We start from the raw sequence: 18,748 nt of genomic DNA, 5'->3' as shown, positions 1-18,748 counted from the left end.
CGGAATGGTATAATGCTAAGGGTATTTCTTTAAAACCAACCTTAATTTCAAAATTACAAAAAAATATAAATATATATTTAACATCTAAAAAATTTGTGAAACTGACATGCAGGAGGCATATATAAATAAGTTTGTTATTTTATATTAAAAATGTTAAATATTTACCACATGACCAATAAACAAAAATGTAACAAGTTTTCCAAAATACAAAAAACGATGACATCTCTATGAGAAACTTCTGTATAAATCAGTACTACAAAATGGTGTAAGAGGATTTTAAATATATATATATATTTGTTTTTTGTTTTTTTTTACTTACACTTATGACTCTATAAGCTATTTAACTTTAAAGGTATATTAATGACTAGATTGACATCACATTTCTGATTGTCCCTACTGCTACCAGAAACATATATAATTTTATTTACTATAAAAATAAAAATAAAAAAGAAAATAGTAATAAAGTCAAGATAGTTTATGTGCATAGAGATGAGACCAATTATAGCAATAAACAATGGAATATATATATATATATATCTACAATTCATACATTGACAGACTAGAAGTATAATTTTAAATCTTACCAAAAAAGTTAAAGTGGAGTATACTATTAATATTATTACTTTCTCCCTATACAATAAAATAAAGTATTTGGGATAAAATCTATGAAAAAATTTTCATTGTTTAGCATTAGGCATAAGCAAGGATGTGCACTGATTATCCATACATCTAAGAGTGACAACTTTTGCCAAGTGATAAATACCAGTTACACAGCATATTAAAAAGAGACAAGGTGTTTACCTTGAAACATTTTGGCGAGATTTGGATGCATGACGTAACGGTACTTGTACACATGACAAGGTTTAAAGCAAAGCATGCAGCAATTAACCAATACAGAGAAGTTCAAAACCTGAGCATATATACTAAGAATGAGGAAGAATATTTTTTCTTTATATATCTTAGGAACTACAGGCATGTATGACCCACTGCTACACAACCAGAAATAACTACATTTTTTAAAATAACAAATAGTGCTTATTTTTATATTCTTAGTTTTACAGAAAAAGTCTGTAAAATAATTTATATGCACATTTCAAATTTTTACAACAAATGAAAATAAATATTTGTCTCTTGTAAACTAGGAGAATATCATCAAATATTAGATGCTATATTTTTAGAAAAATTATTAAATAACTATATTTTAAAATGTTAATATATGTTGATGGATTTTAAGAAATAATACAATGTGATGCACATAGAATTTATATTCTCATAGTTTTCAAGAGACAATTAAAAACATAAATAAAATAAAAATCAAACCACAAAAACTCAACATACATTCACTTTCCACTGTTTATATGTATATAAATATATCTAAATTATTTTTAAAAACTGTTTTCAAAGAATAACAAAAACCTAAATGTGAAATATTTAAAAAATAATTGGCAAAAATTTATATTTATATAATATTTTTTCTCTTAAAAATAGAATTAAATTAAAATTTATTTAAGAAACTATATAACATCTTGTTTAAAAAGACCAGCATTCATTTTCTGAGAGTAAATAGTTTGAATGCGGTAATAATTAATAAGGTACCAAAAAACATTTGCCACTGGCTGGCAAGATCAATTCATTTAAATATATTATAATACTTAAATTATGTTCTATCATTGTGTGAATATTTTGAATGCCTAAATGAAAAATGCCATGTAGATTGCTAGATTAATAATAATTTTAAGATAGAAATTGATTTTAAGATGGCAATTTTCTATTTTTTATATATATATATATTTTTTTTTTTAATTTGAGAAATATATATCAATGGTAAGGCTATAATTATTGCTCAGGTGACAAATTTTTTTGAATTTGTTTTGTGAATATTAAAGCATTAATGAATACATCTATCTGGCAACAATTTTACTAAAGTGTAGGGAACTCCCAAGGCAACAATCTTCAACCTCAGAAGCTAATTTTGTACTGCTGGCACTATTTTAAGGTGACTAGTAAAAGAAGTCAATAGTTAGAATGTGCTTCATGATCATCAGCTTAAATAATTATATTAATCATTATCCAATCAGTATTATTATATCACCATATGATAAGAACAGAACAATTCTTTTCCTATCTTTCAGCTAGGAATATTTTTAAAGGCTATTTGCAAATATCAGTGATGAAAAGCCTTATTTTTTTCAGCAGCAATTTTTTATAACAACAATTTTTAATTTTAGTGTCTAACACCATCGGAAAGGTACAGCACGAGGTCGATCTGCCCCTTCTTTTACTAAAGGCTTATGAAATTCACGACCTGGCCGTGAATGAATGGTTGCCCAACAATGTTCACAGTAGTACTGTAGACATGTAACATTGGCGCAGAAGAATGGAGCAAACTTGCCACTACAGCGAGCTCCCTGGCATTCATCACACATTTGATCATCTAAAACGTAAGGTTTAACTTCAACCTGCAATGAGAACAAATTGTATTTAATGATTTAAAATTATTTATTATTGTAAACATTTAAATTAATAATAGTTATTTAAATATATAATATGTTTAAAAATATATTTATAATAATAATAATAACAACAAATTTATAATATGAGGAAACAAATTCATTATATATTTTGAACTTTGCCGGTAACCAGCAAAGTTCAAAATCCGGTATTCTATAGAATGCCTAAAACTAGCCGGCAATCTATGAAATGATTCATATTTTACAAATTTCCTAGGCATTCTATAGAATGCCAAATGAGGAACTGGCAAAGTATGAAATACCTCTCCGATTCGTTTCGAATATCATGTGGCAAGGCACGTGACTTTTAATGCGCGCCTCAGGCTTAGAATTTGTCAGTTGCACTTTGTGGTTTGTTCGGGAGTGTCAAAATACGCAATTTTACTTAAATTTGTTCAACAAAAAATTAGTTTTTTACTGTTCTCTATGAAAATGGAGGAGAATAAAGCTGTATTGTTGGAGAAGGTGTCATGGTCTATAGATATGAAACAACGATTCGACGATGAACTGTCCAAAATTTGAGTTAATGCTGCAAAAAACAGTATTTTCTTAACTGAAACTACTTACTAGAAGTTAATAAATGATGTACAAAAAGCCAAAATGACTACTAAGAAGGAACGCAGGGACTATTGGTTGCTGAATCGCTATGATGTGATGATTGTAGAAAACAAAAGTAAACTCATTTATCCTGTTAAAGAAGGCGTCAGTACTATACAGTATTACGTCATGGACTCAGAGTTATTTCACATACTTCATGAAGCTCATTTGGCTATTGGACACGGAGGACATGATAGAATGTTGAAAGAACTTTCAACCAAATACAAAAATGTTACACGTCATGATATTGAACTGTACATCCACCTTTGTGAACCTTGTCAGAAAAAACAGAAAGGTATTAAAAAGGGCATTGTTGTGAAACCTATGATTTTTTCCAAATTTAATTCCCATTGTCAGGTAGATCTTATTGACTTTCAGTCTCAGCCAGATAGAGAATACAAATTTATTATGGTGTACCAAGATCATCTCATAAAATTTGTGATTCTTAAGTCTCTAATGTCAAAAAGGCTGAAGAAGTAGCCTACAACCTAGTGGACATATTCTTGTTGCTTGGAGCGTCATCTATATTACAGTCTGACAATGGTAGGGAATTTGCCAATAATGTGGTGACCAGCTTGAAAGAGTTTTAGCCAGCACTGAAGATCGTCCATGGGAAACCTCGCCATTCACAAAGCCAGGGTAGTGTCAAAAGAGCTAATCAAGATATCGAAAATATGCTCTCTACTTGGATGCAGGACAACGAATCTGAGTGCTGGAGTAAAGGACTGCATTTCATTCAATTTATGAAAAATAGAGTTTATCATTCTGGGATCAAAAGAACACCATACGAAGCTCTTTTTGCTGCAAACTTAAAGTAGGGCTTACAACATCTTTTCTACCAGAAGATGTTTTAAAAGACATAAATAGAGAGGAAGAGCTAGAAAAAGTAATAGAAAGCGTCAAAAGCAATGGAAAAAAGGTGAAACTAATCAGATTATGCAAGAAAAAGAGTCTGTTTTAAAAAACATGGATGAGATTACAGTCATTAGTGGATTAAACCAACATGATGAAGACATGCTTACCGAAGAGATTTTCATTTCAGATACCTGTTGTGTGTGTTTAAAGGAAATGAGTGATGCACTTGCATGCAAAAAATGAAAATGAATTCGGAAAAAAATTTTCCACTGCTTCTTTGGGAACTACTGTGCAAGTTCCAATTCCTGATGTTGACAAGGGGTGAGGTGATTTGTGCAATATATTGGATGTTGTAATGAGTGTGACAGAGGATGGTTTCTACTGACTTGGAACTTCTGAAGGAATTTTAAAATAAGTATATGCAAGATCACAATTCACTTTATGCCCTAAGAACTTGCTTAGAATTGAAGTTATTCCTGACCATGAAATTCCTCTCCGGTCAGTTGCAATTGCTCAGTCTAGTGGAAGCAGCCAAGGATTTGTCAAATGTATGTGTAAAACAAAATGCCAAAATATGAAATGACTTTGCATGAAAAATGTAATGAAATGTAATTCAAAATGTCATTCAAGCCTACCATGTTGCAACAAGTAGGTTAATTTTAATTTCTAATTTTTTATATGAAAATTTTGTTTACCTTAATAAAAAAGGCATAAATTTTGTTTGTACAACTTTCATTTTTCTTTACATATTTTGAATAAATTTTTTTAAATGGCACTCTCATTATTTTTTCAGAATAACATTTGTATTTTTGAAAAATGCACGTCATTTATATAATAACCTTATCAGGACCTTTTTTCATATTTTGCCTAAATAGCATTTGTCATTCTATAGAATGCCTAGGTATTATATACAATGCCTAGGGAAAGTATATAATAATTCTCATATTTCATACATTGCCTAAAAATACTGGGCATTATATACAATGTCTAGGTATTCTACAGAATGCCGGCTTTTCAAACTTTGCCGATAACATATACAGTATATAAATTAGGTAAAAGTTTAATTTGCAGAATATTAATAGGTTAACATTTAGATGATCATTATTTAATCATTACTTCATTAATTTACTATGCAAAATTATTATTTAATAAGTGCTTTTTAATGTGATCATCCAGCTAGTGTTATGCTATATTTTGATTAATAAAAATATACAGATAATATTGTTTTATTAAAACAAAATTTGGTCAGTAATATTTTGGTGCAGTGTTATTTATTGTGATCATGCTTAAGTAAAACTTAAGCAAAAAGTAAAAATAAATTTTAAATAAAAAATCATGTTCAGTATTAGAATAATGTAGGTGTAAAGAAGAAAATTATTTTTATTTGATTGTTGTTGAATCCAAAGTGTAAAATTTGGTTATTTGTTGCTTTAGTATGTTGATAACTTGTGACTCTTCTGTATTAATACTTAAGATACGGTGGCGTGCCGTGACACTTGACGATAGGGAAGCTGTGTTTCTGTAAGAAGCCAACATCCAGGTGCAATCAGTCAATTGCGCGTCAGTGATGGTCTAGGATCCATTCATATCATTTATTCGATTAGCCAGTAAAAACTGTAGACTTCTCTAAATGCATTTTTAATATCACAATTACATTCCGAATCGCTAGCCACGATATAAGGGCTACAATTAAAAATAAAATAATAAAAACTTACTTGGTGAAATAAAATGTGTGGTGGATGTACCGGTACATACCTGGTACAAAATATTCTTCAATTGTATGAATATACTTTTAAAGAAAATTATAATTAAATATAGCTTTGTAAAGAAACGTACATAAAAATATAAAATATTCTTTACTTTTTAAATCTTAAAACAATGCACTTAGTCAAATAGCTCCCTACGAGTGGCTAATGGATGGAATCGAAGACGGTTGCAGAGCGTGCATACACGCGGACTGCCAAATCCCCAGGGTGCCGATACCGGTCAATGTCAAATACCTCTTTTGTTACATCACTAGTATATCTGAAAGGACGTGGCAGGGCTGTTGCACATTTTAAATGTTTCTCACCATAGCTGTAAAAATCTAAATATGTTAAACTTAATAGTCATTTGTTTTCTAACTAATTCGTTTTAGGACCAAGTGTCCTCAGAAATTTCCAAATTTTACAACTTTTCGGTCACTCTCATTGAACTGGAAAAATATCTGTCTTTATTACATTAATAATACGAAGAAATCAGTCCCCACTGTACTTGGCTAGAGATTGGCTCGGTTAAGCTATTGTTTAAGTAAAATTTCGGTTCTTCCGTCAGGGTTTTGTTTATGTCCCCAATTCCCTAATCACTTAATTATTTAACTACTTCTTAAGTAGAAATAAGTTGAAACCGGTTACTTTGTACTCGAATATTCGTAGTCTCAGGAAAAAAGTAGAAAGACAAATTTTTATGACAAACAGATACATAAATCATAAATTTAAGGAAAATAAATTCTAGAGCTTTTTCTGTACCTTGTGCATCTCTCTCATTCATTAAATATAGTTGTAAATGATCCTGTCAAAGTAACAGTTAATTTTTTAACATTATACAAGAATTGTATATGTTTTTTTCTACATCCCCTTACAGATGGGATATACAAAATCGTAATATCACTGCTTTAACATTGAAATTCGTGAATAATATAAAATCGGAGAGCAGAATAAAAATATCAAATATTTTAATGGATTTTTTTAAACTCCTATCAACTATACAGAACTATCATAAAAACATACCAGTAAATTCTTATCAGTTGGATTAAGTTATAAATCTACTTGTGATTCACATAATCTGGTGAGAGTGGCCAAATATCTAGCAGGCAGACAGCTAACAGCCCAGAACCAGTCCTGGATAGAATTGGATGCAGTATATGTGTAGCATCCACCCAAGGTCCTAGGCTTCCACCAGTTAAACTGGGTGAGGTTGGTGTTCTGTAAAGCACATGCACAAATCTGGCTTTTTGGATGCTGACAATACAGCGCTTCCACACTGCCACTAATATTTGAATATACAATAGCAATCTTGTTTTTTTTCACGTATAGTATAGAAATTTGTAATAAGATAGATAATGCAATTATAATAAAATATTGTGCAATTATTTTCATATAATTAAAATTAATATGTATTTATTATTTAGAAAATACAAGGGAAGCAGCGCATCCACCGTTTCCAATGACAGCAAGCCACTGTTAAGATAGTTATATCTATTTAAGTTGTGGAAATATACTTTTAAGAAAATTTGACTGTATATGCAAATCTGCAGGACAGAATGAAAAGCAAATGACACAAACAAAGCTCCATTAAGTTAGCTTTGGGCCCAATTATAATTTACATTCTAATTTTGGAGACCATAAAAGTCCAAGTAAAAGGTGAATATTAGAATCAAGAAAATATGATATTGAAAATAAAATTTTTGTTAAACCTGATTACAAAAAAATATGCATTATGATTAGATTACTTTTAGTTATTAATAATGAATATATTAATTGGAATTTCAAAATACACTGAATACCAATTAAAAAGAAAGAAAATCAAACTGGAAAAATGTGCAAATATTAATCAAATAGGTAACCTTTGCTTTATTCCAATAGAACATTAACAAAGATAATTGTTTTTGAACAGCTTGACTGCCCTGTTTCAGATCAGTTACAAATGCATTCTGTTTAGAATGCTTATTCTACAGCATTCTACATCCGAACTCAATTCAAAATTTAAATTATTTTAAAATTTACGAACTTTAAACTTTAGCACTAATATATTTTACACGATTTTATATTAACACCCCATCGTTCAATTGAGTTATTATAATCATCTTTTTCCTCAGGTTATCATAAAAAGCTTTCTAAACACAGGATAATGAATTGGCAGCCCGTATATTAAAGCACTCCTTCTTCAAGGCTGTTTTAAATATCTCTAACATCTCTAAAACTTTAATTTCTTCCCTACTAAAACATTTTTTAATTAATGTTGCTTGCTCCAGTTTAGTTCCAAATCCTGGTTCCAAGGTATATATGGATAGCATTGTTATTTGTTTCTCTCTTTCAATATCATATTTGTGTTCTTTAATCCTGCTGTTAAGAGATCTGTTTGTGGTTCCTATGTAAATTAAATCCTTGTTAATGGTATGCCATAAATTCCAGGAGTTATGAACCAATCTATAGTACTAGTATCTTTGTCATTTTGTAGCATTTGGCATACTGTGTTGCTCCTTTTATAACTAGATCCATTCTTCCCTTATGTGTAATTTTTTTATATATTGATTTCAGCCTCCTTGTATTATTCTACTATTATGTTTCTAGACCCAACTGGGGTATCTTTTTCTCCTGGGATGGTATCTTGTCATACATATATTTTTTTCTAAATTTTCTATAAGTTTTATTGAGTACCTATGTGCTATTGCTATTTTCTTTATGTGCATAAGCTCTATTATCATATTCTAAATATTTGTGCAATGGGTAAATGCCCTCCTAACTAATGATCTAAAAGCAGCTACTTTATATCTAAATGGATCATTTGAATAAGCCAGAATGAATAAAGGAATTATTCTGGCTTATCATATACATTGGTATGTAAGCTCCTTCTTTAAATTTGATTTTAATATCCAAAAAATGGACAGATGTGTTTCATTTTTAGGATAAGGCCATACAGATTCATGTTAACTCTGTTTAAAAAATGGAAACATTTGGCAGATGAATGGAAAACTGAAAGGACATTGTACAGTCAACCAAGCCGAGAGCCTTGCAATACTCAAGGCTCTCCAGTACGTAGACACTCACTTTAACGAGAAAAATAAAACTTATGTGGAAATTCTTAATGACAGCAAGACAGCCATACTGCAAGTCCACAAATTAAACACAAAACTGAACATCATTGCACGAAAAGTAACACTTCTTCAATGCCCATCTGTGAAAGATCCTAAGGTTTCTTTTATGTAGGTTAGGGGCCACTCTGGCATTGGGGGAAATGAGAGGGCCGATCTTGCAAAGAAGGCAGCACGATCATCAATGGAACCAGTGTTTGGGGAGCTCCCCAGACAATTGGCTTCATGAGGAATTTAAAAAACTTACTATTTCGGACTGGCAAACCAGATGGAACAGCGAATCCACAGGAAGAACTACCCATGATTTCCTGCCTGACATTGCAGGTAGACAAAGGATGGACTACTTCATCCCTGATTTCCACCTATCCCAAATTCTTATGGGGCATGGGAATTTCCATGCCTAATTAAGAAGATTTCTCCACAAAGGAGACGGAATATGTGACTGTGGTTCAGGTGAAGACAAAGATCCCCACCACATAATCTTCAGGTGCCCCAAGTTTAAGACACTAAGAAAGACCCTCACCGAGACTTTGTACAGGTGTAGCCTCCATTGGCCCTGTGCTCCAAAAGACTTTTTCATGAGTAAACAGATATTAAACACTTTAAAGAATTTCATCATGGGCACTGGAGTGACGTTACCTTTGTTCTAGGATTCTCTAGACATCCCGGCTGTTGGCTTCACTCGGAACACCCATTGTAACCTGGCAGAACTGACTATTTGGGGATTTCAGTCTATGGCAGAATTGGCCATCTGAGGTTCTTTGTATTGTTGCTCCCCATTGTAACCTGGCCTAGTTGGCTGTCAGGGGACTTTTCGTGTTTATTATTATTATTATTATTATTTTTTATTTTTTTTTTTTCGTGTGTAACTTTGTGCTTTCGTACTCCAGCACATTCCGGGTTGGTATTTTCAGCAGCTTGTGTCGGTTGCCCACGTGCATAGCTGTCAATCGCTCGCATTCTCTGTCTCCCTGCAGTGTTTTTAAACCTTTTTCATTGAGTGGCACACCTAATTGAAAAATAACAAATCGTGACACCCTTGACCAGCGGCGGATCTAGAATATGAATAAGGGGGGGGACTAATGGGCCAGATAAATTTTTTGCAAAAACAAATGTTACGCGCAGAAGTGTTTCTACGTGTTCAAAATCAAAATTTAAGTTCATTGAATTTTGTCGAAATACCTACATGTAAAATAATAGTCTCGCTATTGTTTTTTAAATATAGTTTTATCATCAAATATATCATCATTTTATATTATAATTTTATTGATAAACAATTTTTCATATGTTTTTTATACTATTTTGATACATATATAAAATAAATATTTCATTACTTTTTTCTTATCCTTTTCATATCAATTTAAAAAATTTAAATTAAAAAAAATGATAAAAATTGTTTATTTGTCATCATTGCTTTTGAATACTATGAAAATGCTGTAATATGCACCTACTTTATGATTGAAACCACACGCTTTACAAAGTACAATGCAACGCTTTTTAAAGTATATTCAAGACACAACTGTCCAAGTCGTTCTTCTCTGGTGGTTGGCCTGGTACTGGGACTAAGAACATGAAGGCCAAGCAATGTGGTTTGGGCGAACTCTTGACAAGTCGTGCTTACACATAGCGTAGAACATTACATTAACGTGCGATAAGTCATAGTTTCTTTGTTTACTAGAAATCTCGTAGCAAAATAGAACTGACAGTGAGTTATCTTAAACCACACTTAAGTAAATTTCCAAGAAAATGCTTAAAGGCTCTAAACTTTGAGACACTCCAATCGTGGAGCCGCGGCACCCCGAATGCTGAACTCGGTGCTCTTTATCAAGAAGATTTATATCTTGTTTATTTGACAAATAATGAGGATATTGTATATGTATCTATTATATAATGTGATGTTTTGGGCAAATTCTGGAATTATTTTGCTTTCTAGATTACATATGACCAATTTGCAAGAGTTCCCTAAAAGGGGGCTACCCATTGGCATGCCCCATTGTTGTATGTACATACTGTCGTTGAATTTAAAACATTGTATAGCATAAAATGTGTACTATTTCTAAAATATCCTTATGATGAAATGTGTACTATTTCTAAAATATCCTTATGATGAAATGTGTACTATTTCTAAAATATCCTTATGATGAAAAACCACCCTATCCTACCTCTTAATAAAAATTTCTAAATGTGCAAAACATAGTTCTATATATATGGAGGGTTTTTTAAAACTTTTTCTGCCCTGTGGGCACTAAGATGGCCTCTTTTTAGCAAGCCCATTATGGGTTCTGCCAGGTCCACAATGGGGCAGCCAGGTGGTGAGGGACAGGGCCCGACATATCTGGTCGGACAACCCCTGGAAAATTCCTGGGGATATTTTGGCCCATTCAGATTCCAACCCAGGTCCCCCAGAGCGGTAGGCTGCCACCTTAACTGCTCAGCCATCTGACCTGTATATGGAGGGGTTCAGCAACTGAAAATTTAACTTTGTGACACATTCATCATCAACTAATGCTATTTAGTTTAACTTATAAATTAGTTTTTGTTGATCATAAATTTGTAACCTTGCAGATGTATGGTCAATAATTCATGTATTTTACATTCTAAGGGATTTGTGGGGACCTAGTTTTATCCACAATAGTTCTTAGTTGTTTCCCTGGATTGGGTGTTTTCACAAATATAAGTAGTCTAGGTGTATTGGAATAAAATATCAGCTGGGTGTAATTCATTGCAACATAACTTACAGACTCTATGATATCCAAATGATATTAGAACATGTTCAATGACATCTCTAATTGTTAAACAACAATCATTGAGTACCAAATTTCTGACTTTAGCAATGTGGTGTTCATCAGTTGAAGTGGATGTCTAACAGATTGTGGTTCACCTTCAACATGTTCTTTGCCTTCCTTGAACATCTTGTACCACTTGAAAACGCTTTCTTTTTTCATGGATTATTGTCACCAAAGGCTTTTTGCAACATTTCCAACATTTTTGCAGCAATAATTCTATTGCAAAAATGAAATTTAGTCCATGTTCTTTGCTCAATTATACTCAACATTTGAAAACTTGCAAGCACAAAAATTCTTTACACATAAAACAAACATTTACAGTTGAGTCTGCATAAGTCGACACCCTAAGGGGGAAATGGAAATGTGTTGAGTTATCCGATATGACAACTAAAACGAAGTTGAAAAAATTGCAAAACTACAATTAGGTAAATACAGTAGTGCTTTGTACATATAATAATGTATCTCTCTGACCATCCATCACTGGCACTAAAATTGGTTTCTACTTCAAGTACCTCAGTGATTTCCATTGCTTTTTGTTTCAGTCAGCCCCAAAACAGGAAGATTCAATTAACAAATCTGCTTTAGCCAATGTACCAGAGCATCTTTGACATCTTTGTATGGTGACTTTCTGTGGCATTTTTGAGACAGCTGTGACAAAGACCCAAGAAAGTTTCTTAATTTCCTCTTTTTTTCTTCAGAATTCCCATTAATGTTGTTCTTAGAAGGTTTCTTTGTTTTGAAAATTTGACTTGCAAAGTTTTATTACATTCAAATTTAGATAAAAGTTCATATTTTTTTTCAGCATAAGCATTGTTAGGTTTCAGATACTTATTTCTAACAGAAATGTGAAACACTTGCTGCAAACAACACATGAATGAAAGATGAGAAAATGCAAAATCGGATTCTGTTGTAATGTTAAGCCATGTGGTGTGAACTCATTTTTTCAGGAGGGGAATCAACTTATCAGACGTCTAAATGAGCATGGGACAGGAAAAGTATGTCGATTTATCCAGTGGTGATGAGTTAAATGGTGTCAAGTAAACTAGAGTTTTTAACATTAATTCCTATGTAAGTTAGCTGGGACCACAGAAAACTGACTACTTAATTGACAATGTCTAGTTATACCTATGATGACTTATATGGACTCAACTACATTTGTAAACAAAAACAGACAACAACATATGTATTGCTGCTAGATGTCAATGAAAGTTGTACTAAACTAAACAACAAAAAAAATTATGACTGTGTCTGTTGCATTAATACAGTTTAAATAAACCATTCCCAATACTTTTTGATCACAATAGTATTTTTAAATCATAGAACATTGGTCAAATTCAAAACTATTAGAATATACAACAGACAAAAGATGAAATAAAATAAATAAGAAAAATGTAAATCAAAAACACATTAAAATTAAAACAAGGGAAGATATTTGGAGGAAAACTATGTCAAAAGATTTCATATAGTGATATGTAAGCAAAATAAATTATTTCAATGTACATCAAGTTTATATATTTGGCTTATAGTAAGGATTTATAGATTTCTAGTTCTCTGTTTTAAGTCAAAGTTTGTGATAGCCAGTCTTATAATCCTTGCCTCTTGAATAGCGTTTCTCAAAATCATCATGTTAAAATTTTAATGGGTCGTGAAATGATAATACCTTCTGCAGAAACACTTGTAATACTTGTATTACTGAAATATTCTCTAAAACTAGGAACAATAGATGCATCTGTTAAGTACTAAAAATTTATTAACAACTTTTTTCTTATAACTGTTATTGTCATTTAGTAATAAAGTTAAGATTATAGAATGTGCATATATGAAATTGATTTCTTGTTTATATTTTAAATAACATCAAAATAGATAATTTAAGCAATATATTAAATGGTATGCAAATAGATCAACAGTGGTATAATATAATAGGTGGCGCTAATGAAAAAAATGGATTGTAATGTATTTATCATAGTGTTGTGACAGAAAATAATTGGAAATATATTGTAAAATTGTGTATGTATTCTCTTAAAAAATGTTTTTAATGTTACTATGCTAAATGTAATTAATCTGTAAAACGATTATAATTGCAGTTACTGCAACGTTATATTGTAGAACATACACATTCTTTAAAAGTTGTACTTATATAAGATTTTATGAGAAAATGTTAAAAGTGAGTATTGTGTTATATTGTTATTTTATTAAGATATATGATGTTATAAAGTAAAAAATTATAAAATTATTAATATATTAGGTTTTCCGTATTAATGTTGGAAAATGTATTTGTGGTGTTTTTAATGGCTGTATTTTAAAATCTTTCCAATGTTACCCGTCGTACACCATGGTTTTAAAGACAGAACCATAGGTATCGTATAAGTGTGACAATTTTTAAGCATGATAGTTTTATGTCAGTAAATATGACCTGCATGCGAAGAGTTTTGTCATGTTACTAATTATGTTTTTTTTAATAATTTGTAGTATTGCACTGAAGAGGGACTTAACATTTATATAAGTCTGAAATGCATATGTGGAAACAATAAAAGAAGTGTCTAACCTGAAAGCTGTAATGATAGTCTATCGAACTTAATGTCGGATTAAAGAGACATACATACATAGATCAAAATAGATATTTTACATAAGGTCATAGTCATAAACCCATTTAAGATGCAATGGTTTTGAAAATATTCCTTGCTTGTTCAAACTTTTAGATTTATTTTCATACATAACAATAAATTATAAAACATAAATAGCAGATGAATTTTGACAGAAGTGGATCAATATATACTTTTTAAAGAATTTTTTTTTGTATATACAAAATGAAATTGACAAAATCTTACAATCTGAAAAATACAATTTAACAAAGAGTTCACTAAATTTATAAAACAACTTGTAATATTTTTCAAGTAAAATAGACGCCTGAATAATTTTGAGACAGTCTGTTTTATTTACAATCATCAGTCTTACATTTTGTAATAGTTAAATTTCAATAATAAAAACTGAAATTGAAGTAAGTTATTTGTTACAAATCGAAATTGGCCTGAACCTTTCTTAATAGAAATGTACTCAATGTTACATTTCACACAGAAGTTATTATCAATAATGCATAATTTTATTTTGTTATGTAACATTCTAATACTCTAATAAAGAAAGAGAGACTGCCTGCTTTTGCAAACTTATCCCATTAGGAAAAAAAAAGGGTGAAGAAAAGGTTGAAAGAAAGGTTCTGAAGTGAGAAGTATAAAGGAAAAGGGGGAAAGTAAAGGTGAAAAAAGTTCTTAGGATATCAGAGCGCCGCATCGGAAATTATTAATAACCAAATTAACAACAGTTGACAAAACCGTTATACAATATTATCAATTACAAGAAAAAGTACGGTTACAAGTAGTATGCAAAACCCATCACTTATGTGTAGGTAATTAACAACCTTGATCACTGCAAGGTTACAATAATACAGGTATACCTCACCTTACGTCGGTAATTGGTTCCAGGAAAACGACTTAAGTCGAAAAACGACGTAAATCGAATTTACTTGTCTCCGAATCTACTTGTCACTAGGCTAAACTATAAATTACTATTCTCAGTTCTGTATTTTATTTATTAATGCATTTTTTATAATATATGGTTAATAAGAATCTATTTTAAGCTTACAAACAAATAAATTTTAGTTTTTAATAGAGTACAGAAAAAAGTAATCTAAATTTACGAATGCATGTACTGTACTGTAAATACAGTACATACTTGTAAATGTGTATATTTTAATATGATTTTATGTGCTTTAAACGCTTTTCTAGTGATATTACGACTTCAATATTTGTGGCGGACGGACGTAAAGTCGAATAAAATGACTTAAACTTGATTTTTATTTTTTCGTATACTTTTTTGACAAACGACGTATAATCGGGAACGACGTAACTCGAAACGACGTAAGTCGAGGTATACCTGTATTAAAAACTGATTACAATTTTAATACACAGAGAATGTAAATATTAGCTTACAATGATATAATAATACTGATTACAATTTGTATTCATAGAGAAGGTAAGTGATTTAAGTTCTTTACAAGTTCTCTGACAATTGATAAGTTAACATGCCAAATATATATAACTGACATGAGGATGAATATGCCATTCTAATTACAGTAACTAGAACATAGAAATGTTGATTAATGTTTTTTACAGGTCCACTGGCATATGACAAGTTAACATATTGAACATTGCCGACATTAGACTGTAATTCACCAAACCAATTATAGTACTAAACATAGAATAATGTTCGTAAATAAAAAAAAAACAAAAACTTAATAATGATACGTGAGGTCCCAAGGTCATGATACATATGAATAGAAATACTTTTTTTTAAATCTAGAATCTAAAACTAAACTAATACTAGACAACTAAACTATGCACAGAAGTATTCTACATGGCCAATCAATAGCTGATAATGTCACTTTTCTGTTGTTTCACTGTCTTCTGGTCATCTTTCTGTTCTTGTTTTCATTCTCAAGAATTTTTCCTTTCCTGTAGAAGTCTGGCAGAAGAGCCCTGGTGCTTTCAATAAACCTTTCAAAACATTCCAAAGATTTTTCTTATCAAAAATGTTTTGTAGTGTTGGTGGCCAATTAAGTCTTTCTTCAATGCATTCCCTATAGCAGGGATGGCCAACACGTAGATCACAGTCGACCGGTCGACCGCAAAGGTTTTGAAAGTAGCCCGCGAAGCTAAAGTTGAACAATTTGCTTTCACTTAAATTAATGTTTAAAAATCTTAATTTGATAATTTATTCTTACAATAATATACTGTCTGTGCAATGTACCCATACTGTTTGTATTTATCCCGATGAACAATGCAAATGAATGTTAAAGCATGCGCATATATAAAAATTCTAAAATTGTTTGCCCATATTCATAGTTTCCCGCAGACTATATTTTACCAAAAAAGTAGCCCCTAAGGGATAAAAGTTTGGCCACACCTGCCCTATAGAATGGAATGCATTCTTCATATCATTCACAGTGGAATATAAAATGTATGGCATCTCCTTCACTATTATTGTCACACTGACATTTATTAGTGTTTTTCTTCTTAAAGCATTAGAGGTAGGCCATAAGATTACTGTGCCTGTTAAACATTGGGTGGTTTTGGATCTAGGTTCATAGTAATTAGCCTTGAAGCATTTAGTAATAGAGGAAATAAACTGGTGGCAAAGTCTCCCCATTGTGGAATTATTCCAATCTTCCTGCCATTCAATTAGTGCCCATTCGTATAAGGAATTTTTCAGAGTTGATTTTGATAAACCTTGTATATGTATCCTGTGTCTTGAGAGTACTAGCCGTTTTGGCCAAAAAATCAGCCAGTTCATTTCCTCCATGAGCTGGTATCCAACTGAATTGAATGTTTTGGTAGTACTGAGATATTGTGCTACTTTAATAACTTCTTTGCTCAGTAGCATGATGTTTTCAGTTTTTGCCAAGACATGAAGAACCATCTTGTTGTCAATAAGGAATTTTATATTATCTTTGTATTTATTTAAGTTAGCTTTTATTTGGGTGTTTGCTTTGTATGTGGCCAATAGTTCAGCTTACGTAATGCTACAATGTTTAGCAAGTTTTAATCTGTCCTGATATATTGTCTTATTGTTATTTAGAATGCACACACCAGCTCCCACTCTGCACTCTTGCTTAGAGCCATCCGTGTACACTATCCACTGAAAGTATCTGTTTGTTTCGGGATTATAATCAGAACTTATTTTGTAGCTGTGCATGTCTGATGGGTGTAATTCGAGGCATATATCATTACTAGTTCTATCAATTTCATATTTTTTAATAATATCATACTGGAGTAAACTGGATTCCAGTTTACCAGGTTTTTAAAAAATTTTATATTATAAACATTTGAGTGGTGGAATCATTACAAACAAATATATTGGGTCACTGAAGCAAAAAGTGAGAAACACTGCTCTTGAAGATTAACTTCCACACAGCTATGGTATAGGCCAGGGATGTCCAACCCATGGCCCACTGCACCCTAAATTTTTTAGATAAATTTTCATTTATTTTGGTAAAGAATGTTGTAAAAATTATTCTCGTTTCACTGAATACACTTTGATGTAATGATGTAATTGGTGCTAGAAAACTGTACTACCCCACATGCATAACATACTGTTGTGAACAATTCTTTTTGTGCAAGAAAAACATCAAAACTCCTGAAAGAAATAGGTTGAGTGATTCCCATTTAAATAACATTCTTAGGATTAAGACTAGTATGATAAAAGCAGATATTAACAATATTATAAAAGGAAGGCAATGGCTAAAATCGCACTAAATTTATTTTTATTTTGTGTGAGTACAATTTTTTTTACTGTCAATAATACAGTATTTTATGTAATTATATATATTTGTTGTTAAAATTTGATTTTGAACATTTTAAAAGCATGTATTTATATAAAGTACTTTTGTGACCTGCTGAATATACATAAATTCCTAATTGACCCATTAAGAAAAAAGGTTGGACAACCCTGGTATAGGTAGTGACAACGAACACATTTTCATTTTGTATTTCCTGATCACTGCTTTGAGAGAGTGGGAAGTGGCTCCAATATACTCTAGCTCAACATTAAACTTATGATCTTTACATGCAATACTGTATTGTCCAGGTATGTGGAGTCAGTTCAGTAGTCGTTCGTCATTCCCTTACATTGAAGCTATATATATAAATGAAATACTTCGACAATGTTTTCCTCCAAACATCCTCTCTTGTTTAAATTTTATTTTAGTTTTTGATTTACATTTTTTTTATTTACTTTATTTTACTTTATATGTTTCAATTTTATAAAGAACTAGCTTACCCGTCGCGCATTGCTGTGATCTCAGAAGAAACGAAATTCAAGCAAACTCGTTATAATAAAATTCAATTTACATTTTATCATTTTTATTGAAACTTATTATTATTATTCATTTTCATCGGGAAAACATTTCAAAGTGTTGTTTCAATTCTATTTATTTACAGGTATACCTCGACTTACGTCGTTTCGAGTTACGTCGTTCCCGATTATACGTCGTTTGTCAAAAAAGTATACGAAAAAATAAAAATCAAGTTTAAGTCATTTTATTCGACTTTACGTCCGTCCGCCACAAATATTGAAGTCGTAATATCACTAGAAAA

At 31.2% G+C, this 18,748-nt stretch overlaps 1 protein-coding gene across 1 annotated transcript in view; it reads right to left on the bottom strand.

Annotated features, from left to right (window-relative positions):
• LOC111642698 (cytoplasmic polyadenylation element-binding protein 2) overlaps positions 1-18,748 on the bottom strand; it is a gene marked incomplete at its 5' end in the record, with an annotated part of 56,821 nt that continues 38,073 nt past the window's right edge. The window contains one exon of the mRNA XM_023389076.1: positions 1-2,459. Coding sequence (XP_023244844.1) covers positions 2,232-2,459 — 228 coding nt within the window. The remainder of the gene's footprint in view (positions 2,460-18,748) is intronic.

This window comes from Centruroides sculpturatus, unplaced genomic scaffold, assembly GCF_000671375.1.
Source record: "Centruroides sculpturatus isolate CEXI.00-Female unplaced genomic scaffold, Cexi_2.0 scaffold1671, whole genome shotgun sequence".
In the NCBI taxonomy this organism is placed as follows: domain Eukaryota; kingdom Metazoa; phylum Arthropoda; class Arachnida; order Scorpiones; family Buthidae; genus Centruroides; species Centruroides sculpturatus.
This window is presented reverse-complemented; position numbering and strand designations above follow the sequence as displayed.